The 22,372-nt window shown below is 45.6% G+C and overlaps 1 protein-coding gene across 8 annotated transcripts in view; it reads right to left on the bottom strand.

Moving 5' to 3' along the window:
* The window catches only part of LOC118372027 (homeodomain-interacting protein kinase 2-like), a 130,116-nt gene that overhangs the window by 43,899 nt on the left and 63,845 nt on the right, over window positions 1-22,372 (bottom strand). For all 8 annotated transcript variants that reach the window (XM_052466015.1, XM_052466019.1, XM_052466020.1 and 5 more), the window contains exons 3-4: window positions 4,414-4,537; window positions 2,235-2,357 (exon numbers count right to left, since the gene is read on the bottom strand). In XM_052466015.1, the coding sequence (XP_052321975.1) occupies window positions 2,235-2,357; window positions 4,414-4,537 (247 nt within the window). The remainder of the gene's footprint in view (window positions 1-2,234; window positions 2,358-4,413; window positions 4,538-22,372) is intronic.

Raw genomic sequence — 22,372 nt, 5'->3', positions numbered from 1 at the left:
ACTGAGCTAGCAGGAATGAGCAGGTTAGCAGCACTGAGCTAGCAGGACTATGCAAGATATCAGGACTGAGCTAGCTAGCAAAAATGAGAAAGTTGGCAGCACTGAGCAAGCTGGCAGGACTGAGCAAGCTAACAGGACTGAGCTAGCAGGAATGAGCAAGTTAGCAGCATTGAGCTAGCTAGCAGGACTGAGCTAGCAGGAATGAGCAGGTTAGCAGCACTGAGCTAGCTAGGAGGAATGAGAATGCCCTTTTAGCAACCCTGGGGTAACACACAAACACTAATCAAACAGCCATGTCTGGGGAGCAGGGCTGGTGTGGTGGAATACATACATATCTGTGCTCACACACACACAGGCAGGGACACACATATACGCATGGAAACACACAAATACACATACACACCCACAATAATCTTACAGACGTATTAGCAGAGGAACACTCTCTGACAAAACACTGTAGTATTACAGTATCACAATGTTCACGGTTGCTGTCAAATGGAAAAACACAGCAAGCCAAGATCGAAGTGAAGCTTAGCAATCACTCTGACAACCCTATCCCTGTGTCTGACTCAGTGAAGGGGAAAAAGTTGTTGGTTGCTAGCTATTCGATTTTCCACATGCCAACAACCATGGAAAAAGATGCAGTTGCAGCCGTGTTATTATATACATAGTAATAACTTGTCTGGGACAGGCTCTTGTATAACTTGAGAGCACATACGCACACACACACACACAGGCAAACACACACACTTTAAAACAGACAGGTTGTTATCATCCAAACTTACTGAAAGGTCAACATTAGTATGCAAGGAGCACGCTATATTATTGGATGTCAATGTAGTATTGTTGTGCGTCATTTTGTACGGATAAGAACTAAGGCATGTGTCCTAAATGGTACTCTATTCTAGGGCTTCACAAATAATGACATTTTAATTGAAATTGCAATATTGGCATGTGCAATATCCACATCGCAAGAGAGTGCACTTTTTTTACGCCATGAATGTAACATTCAAATGTAATAAGGGTCCCATGGGAAACTCTGACTAAGACTTTGGTTTCTGCCACGTGACAACAACTTCTACTGTACCTGGGAAACTCTGACTAAGACTTTGGTTTCTGCCACGTCACAACAACTTCTACTGTACCTGGGAAACTCTGACCAACACTTTGGTTTCTACCCCGTCACAACAACTTCTACTGTACCTGGGAAACTCTGACCAACACTTTGGTTTCTGCCACGTCACAACAACTTCTACTGTACCTGGGAAACTCTGACCAACACTTTGGTTTCTGCCACGTCACAACAACTTCTACTGTACCTGGGAAACTCTGACCAACACTTTGGTTTCTGCCACGTCACAACAACTTCTACTGTACCTGGCTTTTTCAATAGTTGTCATGCCATACAACACCAACTATAGAATCTCAACACACGTTTAATTTTGCAATATTTGGTAAAAAAACACCCCTACCCTATTCCCTATATAGTGCACTACCTTAGAACAGGGTCAAAAATAGTGCACTTTATAGGCACTACGGTGCCATTTAAGACACACTTGTGTTGAGACCTGATCAATCTTGGAAGAGAACATCACTAAGTGCAGTGGAGCAGTGAATATAGCTGTATCCAGCTGAGATATTAGTATTGTGGAGTCAGGACGTGCAACACAAAACTATGTTTGCAGATACGCCACATGACGCAATACATTTTACCCAGTTAATGAGGAAAAAACAGGACAGCTCCACTGAGTCCCTGCATAGAGGTGTGTGTGTGTGTGTGTGTGTGTGTGTGTGTGTGTGTGTGTGTGTGTGTGTGTGTGTGTGTGTGTGTGTGTGTGTGTGTGTGTGTGTGTGTGTGTGTGTGTGTGTGTGTGTGTGTGTGTGTGTGTGTGTGTGCGTGTGTGTGCGAGTGTGTGCGAATGCGTGTGCGTGTGTGTGTGTGTGCGTGCGCGCGTGCGTGTGTGCACGTGTGAAGAGACACCCCCCGAGCTGGATTCGTCAGACCCAGTTCCAGTTACCAAATCCTCTCACACAAATCCATGTAGCTGTCATTAGGCTTTCACTTTGAATGCCTCACAATGAGCTTCTATAGTTGTACAGTATTGACTCCCCTGGAACAACGCTCTGTGAAACCTAACTGCTCTTTTGATCTATATGGAAAGTTTTGGTGCAACAAAAGGGCAATCATAATTAGTATTTTTCTGTGTGTGTGTGTGTGTGTGCTACAGTCCTACCTTCAGCCTCCACAGGGGGTAGTTGGTGGAGTCTGTATCTCTGTTGAAAAATCTGGTAGTCTTAGTCCCTGCACTCAGGAGGTACTCCGCAGGCAGCCCCTGTGTCTGAGATATGTATCGGATCTACAGGAGGACAAATATCAAATAACACATCAACTATGCATTCAGAGTTTCACACAATCATCCAAACATAATTAAAATTAAGACATGCAAAATAAGGCACAATTAATTGGATGTTGTTTTGCCCTTTTGAGGTAAATTGATTTAACTGAAAATCTTAGTGAGTTATAAAATCATTGCTGGGGGAAATCATTGGGGGTAATTATGCTATAATAATCATAACTCCCCAATATGTTCACTGCAGAGGGAATATGCCCAGACCCATACTGATGCAGTATCATCCATTATTAATAAAATGACAGTGTGTCACAAGGTTGTGGTGTACATTAGATGTGACACATTTTCACAGCAGGGTCAACCTGGTGAGGTCATGTGGTCAGGAAAAACTCTGCCCTAACTGTGATTTATTACTGGCCATGAGTTTTCACCGACCAGAAGACCTATCCAAGAAAAACAACTGGAGAGATCTGATGTCAGGCAGTATCAGATGCTGCCTGGGTTCCTGTGTGTACTGTGTATGGTTGGTCCTGTTATGTGAGTGATAGGAATGAGGCCTGTGTGTGAGTGCGTGTGTGCATGCATGCGTCTCTGTTTGTGTCTGTGTGGTGTCTCGTCTCCTCCGACAGACAGGCAGCTCCTGATCCCTCTGCAACCTCTCTGTTTATCCCAGCAGATGCCACTGAGCCACTCGCCCCAATTAGCAGCGCTCTGGTGCTCGAGAGCAACACATCTCTCTGTTCCGCTCATCTCTCTCTCTCTCTTTCTGTTCCTCTCTTCTCTCTCTTTCTGTTCCTCTCTTCTCTCTCTTTCTGTTCCTCCTCTTCTCTCTCTATCTCTCTCTTTCTCTTTAACAAACTCACATTAGGCTCTATGGGAAAGCCTTGCGCGAGTGTTGCTCCATCTCTCGGAGCAAATCAAGCTGGTTTTTTTCACCCGTGCTGAAACATATCTAACAGCAACTCTAATTTGCAAAGCTCTCAAATTGATGCTCTCCCCTCATCCCTGACTTCTAACTTACACTAAATTGTGACATTGACTTCAAGTGATATCTTAGGACTGGTCTTGAAGTGGACTAGTGACTCTTATATACCTTTCATACTAAGACGTTTTTCTGCCAACTTTACCATACTGCCAACTTTACCATACTGCAGAACCAGTTAACCATTGTCTTGCCAGTTCTAAACTTTGTCAGGCATGTCACTTCGTGTCACAGCCAACCACTAAGCATGCACTGTTTTCTGAACCACAACTTGATGGATCCATAAAGAATTACTGTGGGAATAAATATAACTGAATTATAAAAATATTAGAATAAAGTAGGCTAACGCAATTGAAGGCATGTATCAAAATATTTCATACTGAAACTCCCAAAGTAATTCCAATCTATGTAACACTGTACATTTGAAGCAATAGCCTACCCGCGTGTGGTCAACTAGATTATAACTTCAGCACCGTTTTGAATGGGACAGCACCATCGCACTGCTTTCAGACAATCAATTGGTTAGACTGGGGAAATGTTAGCTACGTTGAAGTGAGTGCTGCTCATGATCATCTTGTCTGGTTGACTCATTTATTACAAGATTTAGCCAGCATGTTATGGAGTTCAATTAACAAGTGGATTATTTACATTTTATTAGTGTTATAATGTTTCTTAGGACCTGTCTAAACAAATTAATATTGGATTTATTTTTGATAGTGTATATTCAATGGATTTATTCAAATAAACGCCTACCCACATCGGCACACCTCTACATCACCAGTGTGCCGGCATGCGGGAGATATAAAAGGCATATGCAGGCAATGTGGTAAAAATGGGACTGTTTTTAAGGGGATCATATAAACATTTCCCAATTCTTTCTACAGGCAGAATACTGTAAATCCTATGTGAAAGCAGTAATAACTCTTAGTATGCCACTGTTGCAAAATGCACACCTTGATTGATTGCATTTCCTGTTTATTGTAGCATTCAGAAACAACGTCTTTTAGCTCTTGTCTTGGATGCTTTCTCTCATTTAGGCATCACTCCTTATCTCCCCTATGGGCAGACCCTCAGACCTACCTGGTCGTACTCGGAGGCCCCTGGGTAAAGGGGCCAGCCTAGGAAGAGCTCAGCGATGACACAGCCCAGGGACCACATGTCGATGGCCTCACAGAAGGGCAGGCCCAGGATGATCTCCGGAGCTCTGAGGAGAGAGAGAGGGAGGGAGAGAGACAGCATGGTTAAATACAGGCCAGAGTATTTCTGTAAGGTAAGCAATGGTACAAGAAGGGGAACGTGTATGAGTTATGGAACTGACCGGACATTGTATCTAACCTGGAAAAGACCATGACAGAGATTCCAACAATTGCAGACAAAACGACCTGTGCACTGCGATTTACTTTTCTGCTTGAGCTAACTTCGAGTTTACAGCGAACATGATCTCCGTAAATGTCGGGGAAATAGCTTTTAAAAGTCTATTGCTGTGTGCAGGTTGTTAATCTGCATTGGATTAAATCCCGGCCCATGTCATAATACAATGTGTTGATGTAACACTAATTTTAATGAAAGATCTCATCTGGGAGAAGCAAACACTTGAGTGACATTACTTTGCTTCAGTGTTAGGAGCAGCAGCTAACCCTCCCAAGACATCAGCAAACTGGGCCTCTATTCAAAACATTCCCAAAACACACTTAATTAGATTACATTGCCAGCAGCAGTCTTAACGTCCCGCCCAAGATAAACTAATCAATCAGGCTGTCATTCCCTGATATGTTATCTTACACTGATCTCAGACAAGTTCTCAGGCCTTTAATGCAAACACCTCACTTGTTTAGAGAAGCTTTGAGAAAAGTTGAAGGGGGGGGGGGGCAAATTGATTGATAGCCGTGCAAGAGCAAATCGGGATGCCCAAACATTGGGGAGTCTGGGTTCTGGGATAGAATATGGGGGAGAGGAGAGTGGGAGGGTAATCTAGGGAAGAATATGGGGCTTGGTGACAGTGGCCCTATGTGGAATCAATTATGCTGCCATGAAAAATAAAATGAACATATATATCCACAGAGCCAGAGCAACCATCGTCCGACTCCGGGGCCGTTTGCAAAGGCCAGTTAAAAACCCCAGCGCTTGGTTACCAGGTTCCTAGACTTCTGGGCCTTTACAAAACACAGGGGCCAAGTGGCCACTTCCCGACTGCCACTGATAAATAACTGGGTCTGAGTGAGCACTGAACAGGAAAAAAATCACTGTCTCGGTTATACGAATGCCATGACTGACAAACGATTTAGAAAATGATCCCTTTTACTGTGGACTCACCATGAGCTCTGTTACACTAGACCAGATAGATTATAATGCAGTCCACTGAGCTGAAGTCTCTGATGAGCATTTCAATTACTATGCAGACTGCCTCGGTCCCCAATGAGGGAAACTCATTGTGACAGACACAAACACACACGCATGTGCCTACATGTACACGCACGCGCGCACAAACATAAATACACACACACTAGAGACACACTACTTCATCATAAAACATTATCAGCGATACATTTTAATGGCGTGACAATAATGTTTTGAGCTTTAGGCTGATCATTGCCGAGTTCACAGCATTCCCTGCCTGTTGTGGTCATGACAACGGGGTGAGAGGAGAGGAGCGGAGGAGCGGAGGAGCACGGGCTCCAAGGCAGCCTGGGAGAGAGACAGAGAAGTAACTCCTTGCTGGGAGCCTGCTGGACAGGCCCAGACAACACATAATGTGGATAAGAGCAGGGCTAAGAGCAGGGCTCTATGGGACTGGGGGAGGGGAGTGGCAGTGGAGGGAATATGATCACACTTGCAACATGGGACTCAGACTTCTCACTTCTCGGATCTTCCTCACTTGTCTATTTGTGAAAGAGATGTCAGGTTTAACATTGTGAGAAACAGCTGGGACCAAGCTTTATCACGGTGGCAGACACAGGTATATCTAGCTAACAAAAGAGAGAGACAAGACAGTACAAATGAGATATAGAAAAAGAGAGAGAAAGACAGACAGACAGACAGAGAGAGAGAGAGAGAGAGAGAGAGAGAGAGAGAGAGAGAGAGCAGTAGCCTCTCCAATGAACCTAACAAGGAGAGGGCTCAGTAAATGAAAGGGTGGTTATTGGGGTCTTGGGGCAGCGGTGGAACACACAACAACAACACACCCCAACAACACACCCCGACAACACACCCCAACAACACACCCCGACAACACCCCAAGACAACACACCACGACAACACACCAAGAAAACACAACAACACACCCCGACAACACACCACGACAACACACCAAGACAACACACCACGACAACACACCACGACAACACACCAAGAAAACACACCACGACAACACACCAAGAAAACACCCCAAGAAAACACAACAACACACCAAGAAACCACATGACAACACACCACGACAACACACCAAGAAAACACAACATAACAACACACCACGACAACACACCAAGAAAACACAACAACACACCAAGACAACACACCAAGACAACACACTACGACAACACACTACGACAACACACCAAGAAAACACAACACAACAACACACCAAGAAAACACACCAAGACAACACACCACGACAACATACCACGACAACACACCAAGACAACACATCAAGACAACACATCAAGACAACACATCACAACAACACACCGAGACAACACCCCCAAACGAGTCTGAAGGAGGGTTATATTACACACTCAACACACAACTAGCTGGTCCATCTATTGTGGGTTGCCAGAGCAGATAGCACTGGGCAGGACACTGTGTGCTGAGGGGAGTAAGGGAGGGAACCTGAGCTATGGGCCAGGGTCAGTCAGCACAATACTCCCTCTTCAAACTGCATGGGCTTTCACTTTAGAGAGGTATGAGGTTAGGAGCTTTACAATGAGGGATACAGAGGCTCATACACACGCACAAACATACCCAGGCACACACACGCACGCACACACACACACACACACACACACACACACACACACACACACACACACACACACACACACACACACACACACACACACACACACACACACACACACACACACACACACACACACACACACACACACAGTAACCAGACAAAATAGATGCTATGGTTCTGGCTGACATAAGATCGGCAAATAGCGAAGCTTATGGAAAACTACTTTGTAACTTTCCGTTGCTGAAGATAAGCTGTTATTGCATACACACACACTAATGTGACACCTTTCCCCTAACTGTGTACAGTTTCCGGTTTCCCCAGAGACTTAGGGGTCTTTGCTCTCTGATTAGCACACACACACACACGCACACACACCCTCTATTTGCATAAGTATACGGTATCAGACACCTCTGGCCCCCAGTGCTCACAACACTCAGGTCACAGAACCTTCTACTCCCACAAGGTCCTTCCTTGAGGTTACAGCAGCACAGCTCCCCTCCCATGCTTTACCAATCTCCCTGGAATATTAGCGTCCGCTTAGCATGAAATTAATATGATACAACAACCAATCATGGGGAAATGGTCTGCGCCTGGCCTCAATGTTCTTTTCCATGGTTGACTGTGTGCCACGTTTGATGTCATGGAACTGTGGGTTTTTATAGCAGTCAGCTTTGGACCATCCTATTTAAATTAGAGAGCAATTAGTCCTGCATCTTTGGCTGTGTGTGTGTGTGTATGCGTCTATCTCTGTGTGTGTGTGTGTGTGTGTGTGTGTGTGTGTGTGTGTGTGTGTGTGTGTGTGTGTGTGTGTGTGTGTGTGTGTGTGTGTGTGTGTGTGTGTGTGTGTGTGTGTGTGTGTGTGTGTGTGTGTGTGGGGAGGGTGGGGGGCTTATGTGTGTATGTGTCTATCTGTGTGTGTGTGTGTGTGTGTGTGTGTGTGTGTGTGTGTGTGTGTGTGTGTGTGTGGTAGGGTGGGGGGGGGTTATGTGTGTATGCGTCTATCTGTGTGTGTGTGTGTGTGTGTGTGTGTGTGTGTGTGTGTGTGTGTGTGTGTGTGTGTGTGTGTGTGTGTGTGTGTGTGTGTGTGTGTGTGTGTGTGTGTGTGTGTGTGTGTGTGTGCCTCTAACCCTAGGAAGCTCTTTGCCACCTTCTCCTCCCTCCTGAATCCTCCTCCCCCTCCCCCCCCTCCTCCCTCTCTGCAGATTACTTCGTCAACCATTTTGAAAAGAAGGTCGACGACATCCGATCCTCGTTTGCTAAGTCAAACGACACCGCTGGTTCTGCTCACACTGCCCTACCCTGTGCTCTGACCTCTTTCTCCCCTCTCTCTCCAGATGAAATCTCGCGTCTTGTGACGGCCGGCCGCCCAACAACCTGCCCGCTCGACCCTATCCCCTCCTCTCTTCTCCAGACCATTTCCGGAGACCTTCTCCCTTACCTCACCTCGCTCATCAACTCATCCCTGACCGCTGGCTACGTCCCTTCCGTCTTCAAGAGAGCGAGAGTTGCACCCCTTCTGAAAAAACCTACACTCGATCCCTCCGATGTCAACAACTACAGACCAGTATCCCTTCTTTCTTTTCTCTCCAAAACTCTTGAACGTGCCGTCCTTGGCCAGCTCTCCCGCTATCTCTCTCAGAATGACCTTCTTGATCCAAATCAGTCAGGTTTCAAGACTAGTCATTCAACTGAGACTGCTCTTCTCTGTATCACGGAGGCGCTCCGCACTGCTAAAGCTAACTCTCTCTCCTCTGCTCTCATCCTTCTAGACCTATCGGCTGCCTTCGATACTGTGAACCATCAGATCCTCCTCTCCACCCTCTCCGAGTTGGGCATCTCCGGCGCGGCCCACGCTTGGATTGCGTCCTACCTGACAGGTCGCTCCTACCAGGTGGCGTGGCGAGAATCTGTCTCCTCACCACGCGCTCTCACCACTGGTGTCCCCCAGGGCTCTGTTCTAGGCCCTCTCCTATTCTCGCTATACACCAAGTCACTTGGCTCTGTCATAACCTCACATGGTCTCTCCTATCATTGCTATGCAGACGACACACAATTAATCTTCTCCTTTCCCCCTTCTGATGACCAGGTGGCGAATCGCATCTCTGCATGTCTGGCAGACATATCAGTGTGGATGACGGATCACCACCTCAAGCTGAACCTCGGCAAGACGGAGCTGCTCTTCCTTCCGGGGAAGGACTGCCCGTTCCATGATCTCGCCATCACGGTTGACAACTCCATTGTGTCCTCCTCCCAGAGCGCTAAGAACCTTGGCGTGATCCTGGACAACACCCTGTCGTTCTCAACTAACATCAAGGCGGTGGCCCGTTCCTGTAGGTTCATGCTCTACAACATCCGCAGAGTACGACCCTGCCTCACACAGGAAGCGGCGCAGGTCCTAATCCAGGCACTTGTCATCTCCCATCTGGATTACTGCAACTCACTGTTGGCTGGGCTCTCTGCCTGTGCCATTAAACCCCCACAACTCATCCAGAACGCCGCAGCCCGTCTGGTGTTCAACCTTCCCAAGTTCTCTCACGTCACCCCGCTCCTCCGCTCTCTCCACTGGCTTCCAGTTGAAGCTCGCATCCGCTACAAGACCATGGTGCTTGCCTACGGAGCTGTGAGGGGAACGGCACCTCAGTACCTCCAGGCTCTGATCAGGCCCTACACCCAAACAAGGGCACTGCGTTCATCCACCTCTGGCCTGCTCGCCTCCCTACCACTGAGGAAGTACAGTTCCCGCTCAGCCCAGTCAAAACTGTTCACTGCTCTGGCTCCCCAATGGTGGAACAAACTCCCTCACGACGCCAGGACAGCGGAGTCAATCACCACCTTCCGGAGACACCTGAAACCCCACCTCTTTAAGGAATACCTAGGATAGGATAAAGTAATCCTTCTCACCCCCCCCCCCCTTAAAAGATTTAGATACACTATTGTAAAGTGGCTGTTCCACTGGATGTCATAAGGTGAATGCACCAATTTGTAAGTCGCTCTGGATAAGAGCGTCTGCTAAATTACTTAAATGTAAATGTAAAATGTGTGTGTGTGTGTGTGTCATGTTCAGGTCCATAAGAGCTGATGATGGTATGCTTGGATCAGTTTCCGGCAGCACCTCCACGATCCAGGCCCTTTTCAATGATTCCACTGCCTTGGTATCACTGAGGTCCAGCTGCACTCCATCCCTCCCTTCTAATCCAAAACAACGATCACGTTCATGAAATCAAACCAGTAATGTAAATCTCCTCACTGCTTCCGTGGCATGCAAAACACAGCAGCTGCTGCTGATGCAGGCCCTGGTAAACACACATCTGTGCAGCTCACACACCTCTCCTCTTCTCTCTCTTTCCTTCCTTCCTTCACTACTCTCCTCCCTTTCTTCCTTCACTCCTTCCCTCCTTCACTCCTCTCTTCCTTCACTCTCCTTAAGGACACAGAAGCAGGATTCTGTCTCCTTTAGCACATAGATAGTGTAAAGGTATGCGCCCTACAGCTAGGGTTACAGCAGTGCTCCATAAGAGATCATAGATAGTAGTGGTCAATACGGGAGATGGAATAAAGGTTGTGGGTAAAACAGTCAAATGGAAAATGCCAGGCAGTCTAGTGTTAACTGCTTACCACATCCTGGTGCTTTATGAGCAGAGCTGCTCTGCATGCAAACCTCAGCTACGTACACACTACACACACACACACACACACACACACACACACACACACACACACACACACACACACACACACACACACACACACACACACACACACACACACACACACACACACACACACACACACACTAACTCTGTGAAGTTTGCACTAGAGGGTGGTGTCACTTTGCAGTGCAAGGCCAATACAAAGATGTCATAAAGTATGTCTTTATCAGAGTAGGCCCATTAGATCCAGCATTTGTGAACACATAGCCATTCTCTTCTGGAAGTTCCGTTGACACCACATGTGCAGCATGTGCACTCCATAAGCAGTGGCACAGAAACCCCACCACCAATGTAACAGCTCTAAACTATACCTCATCTAACACATAGACAGCAGCGAACAAGCTGGACCGGACCAGAACACTCTGAGGAGGTGGAGTCATGCATGTGGCAGGCAAGCTGGTACAATCCTTGCTACAGTACTGTATGTGGGGGGAGGGGCGCTGTGACATCCTCCCAGCTGGCCTCTCATTGATGAGGCCAATCCCCTGGGAGCTACAGTGATGGCACAACCCCACCACAATAAATGAATGGAGTCTTTCTTCTGCCCGCCTAAACTAGGGCAGGCAGACCAGGCGGGTGGGTGGACAGGCGGCCATCTCCTCTCCTCCTGGCACCTCCACCCATACCCACGCACTGCACTGCAGCTGCTATTCCCGGCTCTGACATCATGAGCAGTGGGCACGTCAGGATGCATCCATCACCCTGACCTTCCCTCAGCTCGGCTTCACTTCAGTCTCCTGGCAGTCTGGCACATCACTGGTCTGGACCTCTGCATTTACATTTGATTGTAATGAGGTTGAACGACAGACATAATTTACTTTAAATGACATCATTGCTTGGCATTGCAGCATTCACACTGGACGTTGTTTCTATTGCAATGAGTCTGAATTATAGACCTCATATTTATTATACAGTATAGGTTACTGTATTCATATATGACATCATTGGTGTGAACTGCCATTGCAGGTGGTTTATATTTCTGATGAGTTTGAACTTTTCATCACAACTCTTGGTACAACAATAACTGCTCTTGTACAATGGAGTCAAACTCACTACACTCGACAACTGCAACTTATTTACTGTTACGTTAACTAGGATGGTTGGGTTCATTTGAAGAGCTCTCTGCTTCCTGACGTGATGAACGAAGTATAGTATTATAATATTATGTATGCCCTTTTTTGGTAGCAACCTCTTGACAAAACTCTTTGAAGGCCTTGTACCGAGTGACTGAGGCACAGAGGGAGAGTCCAGGGGAGAATATAAATGGCACTTCCTTGATTCCTCATGTCCTCTCTCCTCACCTACTTCCATAACACATTGGATAGGTTTTGAGAAGGAGGTGAAGAGAGAGGACGTGAGGAATCAAGGAAATGCAATTGGGATTCTCCCCAGCACTATCCTCCACCTGTGGCCCCTCCTCTGGCCCCAAAGTTAGTGGTTTCCTCTGTCAGAAAGGCTGAGACAATGAAACATGCGTACACACACACACACACACACACACACACACACACACACACACACACACACACACACACACACACACACACACACACACACACACACACACACACACACACACACACACACACACACACACACACACACACACACACACACACATACACACACTAAAAAGAACCAGCCCTGCCCAGCCATCGCGTGAGGGAGCGATGGGGCAGAGTGAATGCTAAATGCCTATTGAGGGCTGCATGATAAAAGGCTGTTTTTGGTCCTCCACGAGCCCGAGTCAAGGATTTTAGCTAGTTGTGTAAGTCGGGACATAAAAACTTTTAAACAGACCTTGAGAAGTAGTTTTTTTATTCAGGGTCCAGTTAACATTCCTTGTGCTCAAGGTGTTGTAAAGAAGGGATCCCTCTCTCTATTCAAAAGGCACTGCTAAGTTCTGATGGTGCTGTAATTGTTTCAACTGTTAATTCATTAGCATAGCTACAGTGGGTCCTCTTTTAAAAGTTGCGTCATACTGCGGCACGCCTTCCGTGCTGCTGCAGCATTCTGTGGCACGTCATTTAATTGTCAGACATTTCTTCTGTTACTGCAAGTTATTGCTAGTTTGACCACCAGAGGGAATCTTTGAGAAACATTTGATTGTATTCCGTATTGGCATTACCAGATAATTGAAAACCTTTTTTGTAATAGCATAGTATATGGGATTGATTTTAAGAAAGTTGGCATAATTAATTTGATTAATATTATGGTGTTTCTATTCAGAGAAAAACAAAAAACAAAACCCTGAGGGTTTCCATTGGGACGGAATGGAAAAGATGGCGCTGTACAACGTGACGGTCGGGAGTAGGCTACAGGATTGGAGGATTCTAAATTGTTTGCCTTCATTAGACAACTTTGTTACAATATTTCTGTAAATCAGTGATATTTAGTCCCATTGTAATTCATTATGGATCCATAACTAAATCAACATCTGCATTTTGAAAGAGGTGTTTTTATAATTATTTTATTAACGAAATGTGTTTATTTGTTTATTAGGCTAATGTGCAGTCTACAATACATACTGTAGTAAACATGGGAAAGTGCCTAATTCCTTATACAAGGGAGAGCAGGCCATGTCTGTACTTCAGAATGCAGGGCATGCGGGACACCTGTGTTATTTATAGTTATTAGAATAGTTATTCTACAATGTAGAAAATAGCAAAAATATAGAAAAATCCTGGAATGAGTAGGTGTGTCCAAATTTTTTGACTGGCACTTGCTGGAATGGAAAATATGGCGCTGTACAATGTGACGGTCAGCAGTACAGTACTGGGCTATTTAGCTAAATAATCCCTGCAGGGCACAAGGAAAGAGTAGGCTGTCCATGTAAATAAGAATTTGTTCTTAACTGACATGCCTAGTTAAATAAAGGTTACACTAAGAGCATAACATTTCTGCGCCCTAATTTTCTAATTATTGTCTAACCAATACCCAAATGGAGATAAAGTGAAAATAAAAATCTAATTGATTTATCAAGACCAGTCCCGATGCTTGCCTCAGAGCAGCGCAAAACGGTGCTAAAATAGTTGTAGGCTTTTGCTTCTAACTTTTCTTTAAATAAATAAGACCTACACCATTTTTAACAGGACATTACTCAACTGGCTGGGGTCTTTGACGATGTTTAGGGTCTTCCTCTGACACTGCCTGGTGTAGAGGTCCTGGATGGCAGGCAGCTTAGCCCCAATGATGTACTGGGCTGTACGCACTACCCTCTGTAGTGCCTTGCAGTCGGAGGCCGAGCAATTACTGTACCAGGCAGTGATACAACCGGGTGAGGATGCTCTCAATGTTGCAGCTGGAGAACCTTTTGAGGATCTGAGGAGCCAAATCTTTTTAGTTTCCTGAGTGGGAATAGGCTTTCTCATGCCCTCTTCATGACTGTCTTGGTGTGTTTGGACCATTCTAGTTTGTTGGTGATGTGGACACCAAGAAACTTGAAGCTCTCAACCTGCTCCATTACAGTCCTGTCAATGAGAGTGGGGCATGCTCGGTCCTCCTTTTCCTGGAGTCCACAATCATCTCCTTAGTCTTGGTTACGTTGAGGGATAGGTTGTTATTCTGGCACCACCGGGCCAGGTCTCTGACCTCCTCCCTAAAAGCTGTCTCGTCATTGTCGGTGATCAGGCCTACCACTGTTGTGTCATCTGCGAACTTAATGATGGTGTTGGAGTCGTGCCTGGCCATTCAGTTGTGGGTGAACAGGGAGTACAGGAGGGGACTGAGCACGCACCCCTGAGGGGCTCCAGTGTTGAGGATCAGCGTGGGGGATGTGTTGCTACCTACACTCACCACCTGGGGGCGGCCCGTCAGGAAGTTCAGGATCCAGTTGCAGAGGGGGGTGTTTAGTCCCAGGATACTCAGCTTGGTGATGAGCTTTGAGGGTACTATGGTGTTGAACACCGAGCTGTAGTCAATGAATAGCATTCTCACATAGGTGTTCCTTTTGTCCAGGTGGGAAAGGGCAGTATGGAGTGCAATAGATATTACATCATCTGTGGATCTGTTTGGGCGGTATGCAAATTGGAGTGTGTCTAGTGTTTCTGGGATAATGGTGTTGATGTGAGCCATTACCAGCCTTTCAAAGTACTTAATGGCTACGGACGTGAGTGCTATGGGTCTGTAGTCATTTAGGCAGGTTGCCTTTGTGTTCTTAGGCACAGGAACTATGGTGAGCTGCTTGAAACTTGCTGGTATTACAGCCTCAATCAGGGACATGTTAAAAATGATAGTGAAGACACCTGCCAGTTTGTCAGCAAATGCCCGGAGCACACGTCCTGGTAATCCGTCTGGCCCCGCAGCCTTGTTGACCTGTTTAAAGGTCTTACTCACGTCGACTACGGAGAGCATGATCACACAGTTGTCCAGAACAGCTGATAGTCTCATGCATGCCTCAGTTTTGCTTGCCACGAAGCGAGCATAAAAGTGATTTAGCTCGTCTGGTAGGCTCGTGTCACTGGGCATCTCGCGGCTGTGCTTCCCTTTGTAGTCTGTATTAGTTTGCAAGACCTGCCACATGAGACGAGCGTTGGAGCTGGTGTAGTACGATTCAATCTCAGGCATAGCAGGATTTTTTATAAGCTTCCGGGTTAGAGTCCTGCACCTTGAAAGCGGCAGCTCTACCCTTTAGCTCAGTGCAAATGTTGCCTGTAATCCATGGCTTCTGGTTGGGGTATGTACAGTCACTGTGGGGACGACGTCCTCAATGCCCTTATTGATAAAGCCAGTGACTGATGTGGTGTAGTTCTCAATGGCACAGGAAGAATCCATGTTCTAGACTGTGATAGCAAAACAGTCCTGTAGTTTGGCATCTGCTTCATCTGACCACTTTTTTATAGACCGAGTCACTGGTGCTTCCTGCTTTAATTTTTGCTTGTGAGCAGGAATCAGGAGGATAGAATTGTGGTTGAATTTACCAAATGGAAGGTGAGGGAGAGCTTTGCATGCATCTCTGTGTGTGGCGTACAGGTGATCTATATTTTTTCCCTAAGGTTGCACATTTAACATGTTGATAGAAGTTAGGTAGAACTGATTTAAGTTTCCCTGCATTAAAGTCTCCGGCCACTCAGAGCGCCGCCTCTGGGTGAGCGGTTTCCTGTTTTCTTATTTCCTTATACAGCTGACTGAGTCTTAGTGCCAGCATCTGTCTGTGGTGGTAAATAAACAGCCACGATAAGTATAGCTGAAAACACTCTATGCAAATAGTGTGGACTGCATTTTATCACAAGATACTTTACTTCAGGCGAGAAAAATCTAGAGACTTCCTTAGATTTCGTGCACCAGCTGATGTTTACAAACATGCACTGACCGCCCCCCCCTCGTCTTACCAGAGTGTGCTGTTCTATCTTGCCGGTGCAGCGTATATCCCTCTAGCTGAATATCCATGTCATCATTGAGACACGATTCCATGAAACATAAGATATTACAGTTTTTGATGTCCCGTTGGTTGGATATTCGTGATCGTACCTCATCTAATTTGTTGTCCAAACGCATAGCGTAAAACAATTGCCTGTCCTTGGTTGAAACATTCACTACAGAGTTTCAACCTGTCTCTAGAAGCAACGTCAGCACATGAACTGTTCCTTCGGGAGCTTCATGAAATGGGTTTCCATGGCCGAGCTGAGTCGGCTGGAGGGGTGTAAAGCTTGCCGCCATTAGACTACAAAGCAATGGAAAATCATTCTCTGGAGTGATGAATCATGCCTCACCATCTGGTAGAGAGAATCTGGGTTTGGCGGATGCCAGGAGAACACTACCTGTGCTAACGGTAAAGTATGGCAGTCTGGGCTGCTTTTCATGGTTCAGGCCTCTTAGTAAATCTTTCTTCTTTTTATTTTTTTTATGTTAAATTTTACCCCCGTTTTCTCCCCAATTCCGTGGTATGCAATAGTTAGTAGTTACTATATTTTCTCATCGCTACAACTCCCGTACGGACTCCGGAGAGACGAAGGTCGAAAGCCATGCGTCCTCCGAAACACAACCCCACCAAGCCGCACTGCTTCTTAACACAGTGCGCATCCAACCCGGAAGCCAGCCGCACCAATGTGTCGGAGGAAACACCGTGCACCTGGCGACCTGGTTAGCGTTCACTTGGCCCGCCACAGGAGTCACTAGTGCGCGATGAGACAAGGATATCCCTACCGGCCAAGTCCTCCCTAACCCGGACGACGCTTGGCCAATTTTGCGTATCCCCATGGACCTCCCGGTTGCGGCCGGCTGCAACCGAGCCTGGGCTCGAACCCAGAGTCTCTGGTGGCACAGCGGGCACAGCTAGCACTGGTTCAGACCATTCAGATCTTTCAGGGTGTTCATTGTCATAGTAACAATTGCAAATAATACTTAAATGTACATGTAGCCTTAATGAAAAATAGTAACATGTATTTAAATGTAGCAATTAAACAACAAACGCAGAGCTTGCACATATTTTACATCATGTTATTGCCTCGTTGCTAAAGTGGTTTGCAAGTGATTTCCATTTTTCTATTGGTTGTCTATTCCTTTGGGTCTTACTTTCCATTGTGCTCATCTCTGTATGTCCTGTGCAACTATTTGCAATGCATCAGTGCAACAATGTTATCATAACCAGCCAAAAGTGATCAATCACACCAATGCACTTTCTCTCCTCAACTTCCCCCACAATGCATTTTCTATGCTGTAGGCCTGTTTGACATTCAGCAATTAGTAAAAGCAAACCTGCTTCTTTCCCCTGAAAAAAGGCTATTAGACCTAGTAGAAAAAAGTGCAATGAGGAATGTATTATTGTTATCAAGTGAGTACAGAATTAGTATCCATAGGCTGTAAACTGCAGCGATGTAATGTAGGCTAATTTGAATAACTACTCAAACCTCCTGTTTTGTTTCATGCTGAAATAACTTTATAGGCCTAGAGCCTAGGTCTGGTTATGCAACCATTTGGATCAGTTTGGGTTTATTCTCAACAATTTAGAAGATCCAGGATGTAGCCTATCGGTGTTAAGATAGGCCTACTATAGGAAAATATGGGCTTTTCCTTTCCAACAAGTAAGAGCAAACATGCATCTCTCCTCCAATAGGGTGTTAGTAGGCAAAAGAGAAAAGGTTGAAAGAAGTGTCTAAAAAGCATTTGTAGTCTGTCTTTTTCTGGGACCACAAGATTTTAGAGGAATTGCTTTGGCAGTCAAGAGGCCAGGTGAAAAATTGCGTAACAGAACAAAGACAGACAGGCTTGAGATGTAGCCTATGTATAAGTAGAAGTGTAATATAATATAATTTTAAAAAAATGTTTAGATAATGAAATCATAGCTACACTATGTGTGCTCCCGAGGCTGCGCTGAGTGCACTCCCGGTGTGCAGCTGGAAAAGCTACCATATGTTTCACTTTTTTAGGGACAAGAAATGTATCCTTCTTAGGTGACAACAACACAATGTAATAAAGAATGTTATTATTATTTTCAAGTGAGTACAAAACGTTAGTCTAGCCTGTAAACTGCAGTGAATAGTTTGTCATTTGAATAACCGCTCAAAAGCATTGCGTTCTGTAGTATTTTGTCTGGATGTTTTGGGTTACCCGAAACCTCCTGACAAAATACTACAGAATGCAATGCAGGGATTTCTAGTGCCGTGCATATGAATTCTGATAATGCGCAAGCGTGGAGGAAGTTGCATCCATAGTTTCTGCGTTTGGCTTCTGTGTTTTAAAACCATTCGAAAATGAGGTGGAAAAGCAGGAAAAGCATATTTGAGTAAAATCACGACATGTTCCACTTCAGGGAAACATTATTAGTAAAGGACTGACACAAACATAAGAGCAACATAAGCCCTCGTAGAGCTAGTCAGGCATTAAGGACAGCACACCACTCGTCTTGTACCCAAAGCTTTTTCAGTGCCATTTTAAAAGCCCATACAATATTAACTGGGTTGGAAAGAATTGTGTTTGACCAGATACAATGCTATTTTACAGTAAACAAATTGACAACAAACTTTCAGCATGCTTATAGAGAAGTACATTCAACAAGCACAGCACTTACACAAATGACTGATGATTGGCTAAGAGAAATTGATGATAAAAAGGTTGTGGGGTCTGTCTTGTTAAACTTCAGTGCAGCCTTTGACATTATCTATCAAAGTCTGCTGCTGGCAAAACGTATGTGTTATGGCTTTACACCCCCTGCTATATTGTGGATAAAGAGTTACCTGTCTAACAGAACACAGATTAACGGAAGCCACTCCAACATAATCCAGGTAGAATCAGGAATTCCCCAAGGCAGCTGTCTAGGCCCATTACTTTTTTCAATCTTTATTAATAAATTGCCACTGGCTTTGAGGAAAGCCAGAGTGTCTATGTAGGCAGATGACTCAATACTATACGGGTCAATTACTACAGGGACTGAAATGACTGCAACACTTAACAAAGATTTGCAGTTAGTTTCAGAGTGGGTGGCAAAGATTTTTTATTTTTTATTTAACCAGGCAAGTCAGTTAAGAACACATTCTTATTTACAATGACAGCCTAGGAACAGTGGGTTAACTGCCTTGTTCAGGGGCAGAAGGACATATTTTTACCATGTCAGCTCCGCGATTTTATCAAGCAAACTATCGGTTACTGGCCCAAAGCTCTAACCACTAGGCTACCTGCCACCCAAATAAATATTTCTAAAATTAAAAGCATTGTATTTGGGACAAATCATTCACTAAACCCTAAACCTCAACTACATCTGTGGAAATTGAGCAAGTTGAGGGGAGTAAACTGCTTGGAGTAGCCCTGGATTGTAAACTGTCATGGTCAAAACATATTGATACAACAGTAGCTAACATGGGAGATGTATGTCTATGATAAGGCGCTGCTCTACCTTCTTGACAGCACTGTGAACAAGGCAGGTCCTACAGGCCCTAGTTTTGCCGAACCTGGACTATTGTTCAGTCGTATGGTCAGGTGCCACAAATAAGGACTTAGGAAAATTGCAATTGGCTCAGAACAGGGAAGCACGGCTGGCCCATGGATGTACACAGAGAGCTAATGTTGATAATATTCACATCAGTCTCTCCTGGCTCAAAGTGGAGGAGAGATTGACTTCATCACCACTTGTATTTATGACATGTTTAATGCACCGAGCTGTCTGTTTAAACTACGAGCACACATCTTAGACACAAAATGCATTCCCCCCCCACAGTCCCAAAGTCCAGAACAGACTATGGAAGGTGCACAGCACTAAATAGAGCCATGACTAGATGGAACTCTATTCCACATCAAGTAACTCATGCAAGCAGTAAAATTAGATTGAAAAAAAAAATATTTTAAAAAACGTGTAGAACAACGGGGACTGGGAAGCAACACAAACATAGGCGCATACACACACGCACACACACGATAGCATACGCACTATACACACACGTACACATGGATTTTGTACTGTATATATGTGGTAGTGGTGGAGTAGGGGCCTGAGGGCACACAGTCTGAATGTATTGTAATGTTTTTAAAATTGTATAAACTGCCTTAATTTTGCTGGACCCCAGGAAAAGTAGCTGCTGCCTTGGCAGGAACTAACGGGGATCCATAATAAACCCCAGGAAAAGTAGCTGCTGCCTTGGCAGGAACTAACGGGGATCCATAATAAACCCCAGGAAGAGTAGCTGCTGCCTTGGCAGGAACTAACAGGGATCCAAAATAAACCCCAGGAAGAGTAGCTGCTGCCTTGGCAAGAACTAACAGGGATCCAAAATAAACCCCAGGAAGAGTAGCTGCTGCCTTGGCAGGAACTAACAGGGATCCAAAATAAACCCCAGGAAGAGTAGCTGCTGCCTTGGCAAGAACTAACAGGGATCCAAAATAAACCCCAGGAAGAGTAGCTGCTGCCTTGGCAAGAACTAACAGGGATCCAAAATAAACCCCAGGAAGAGTAGCTGCTGCCTTGGTAGGAACTAATGGGGATCCATCATAAATACAAACACAATATAACTGGGCTGATTGCCACCCCTGTCACAATACTATACACGGCACGGGGTATCAATCAATATTTGCAAAGAGGATATCTGACTGATATATTCTCTCACATGGCACCTCTGGATGACAATGTCATGCCCTTGCCGCATCTCCAAACATGTCAGTAAAAGAGTGACAACAGATTACATACATACTTCTGTAGCTCAGTTGGTAGAGCATGGCGCTTGGCGCTTGTAACGCCAGGGTAGTGGGTTCGATCCCCGGGACCACCCATACGTAGAATGTATGCACACATGACTGTAAGTCGCTTTGGATAAAAGCGTCTGCTAAATGGCATATATTATTATTATATTATATTATATTATACTATATTATATTATATTATACTGTATATTATACTGTACTCTTATGTTCCTTTGCAGTTGTCTACTATAGAACTAATCATTAGGATTGGTCCATAGACAAGACTGCCATTCCATTAACCTGTTCCATTGTGTGTGTGTCCCAGCCCTTCACAGACAGAGCCCCACTGCCTCTTCCTAGTTGACATTAGCGCTGCTAGTTAACAGCTAACAAAACAAAGAGTGGCTGTAAAACTGCAGACCTGCAAAATGGAGTGTCGTGTCGCTCAGCCCCGGTAATTACATCTTGCTTGTCATTATTTTTATTCTCCAGCATGCGGCTGATGGCTATCAGTAATACATCTAATTTCCACCTGCGCCAGCTACGTAGCCTAGCCTAGTATGCCACACTGTGTGGGGTCACGAGAGCAGGACTCAATCGGATGGAAGATTGGGAGGGGAGGAAGTGGAGCCATAGTGGGCACACAATGGAAGATGGATGCCCTCTCTCAAGTCTTCCCTCCCCAGACATCCCCCTCCTGGTCCTCATGGAGAAGCGTAAGGAGGGACAAAAGGAAAGGGTCCCCAGTAGATGTACTTAGGTAGAGTAGAGCTGTCTGGTCTGCTGAGGCTAGCAAGGTGTCAGACAAGGTCAGGGATATCGGGCTACAACACAGACCAAGACTAGAGAGTGGACAGGGAGGGCTCCTAGCCTCTCCAGACCCCATCAGACCAGTCTGGCAGTCAAACAGTATTAGGGCAGCCTGATAATCTGTGCTCCACAGCCTAGTGACACCAGCCCCAGGCACACAGCTTTGTCTGATATGCTCTGTCTGACCTCTGACGTGATTGTCCCCACATAGAGGAGCAGACATTCGGGTCCTGCTGTTGCACTCCACCACTGAGTTAAATTCTCATATGTATGGGTTATGGTAGCCAAACGAGCAGAGTGGATGAACTAGGGTAAGAGGGGAGAGAGAACCAACCAACAAATAGAGAAAGAAAGTCAGAAAGAGAGACAGATGGACAGACAGACAGGTGGACAAATAGACAGACAGACAGACAGACAGACGTGCCAGAGAAGAGCCAGACTGAGCCGTCTAAGCCCC

Source organism: Oncorhynchus keta, chromosome 17 (assembly GCF_023373465.1).
Source record: "Oncorhynchus keta strain PuntledgeMale-10-30-2019 chromosome 17, Oket_V2, whole genome shotgun sequence".
NCBI lineage: Eukaryota > Metazoa > Chordata > Actinopteri > Salmoniformes > Salmonidae > Oncorhynchus > Oncorhynchus keta.
Note: the sequence above shows the minus strand (reverse complement) of the source record. Positions and strands in the feature narration are given on the sequence as shown.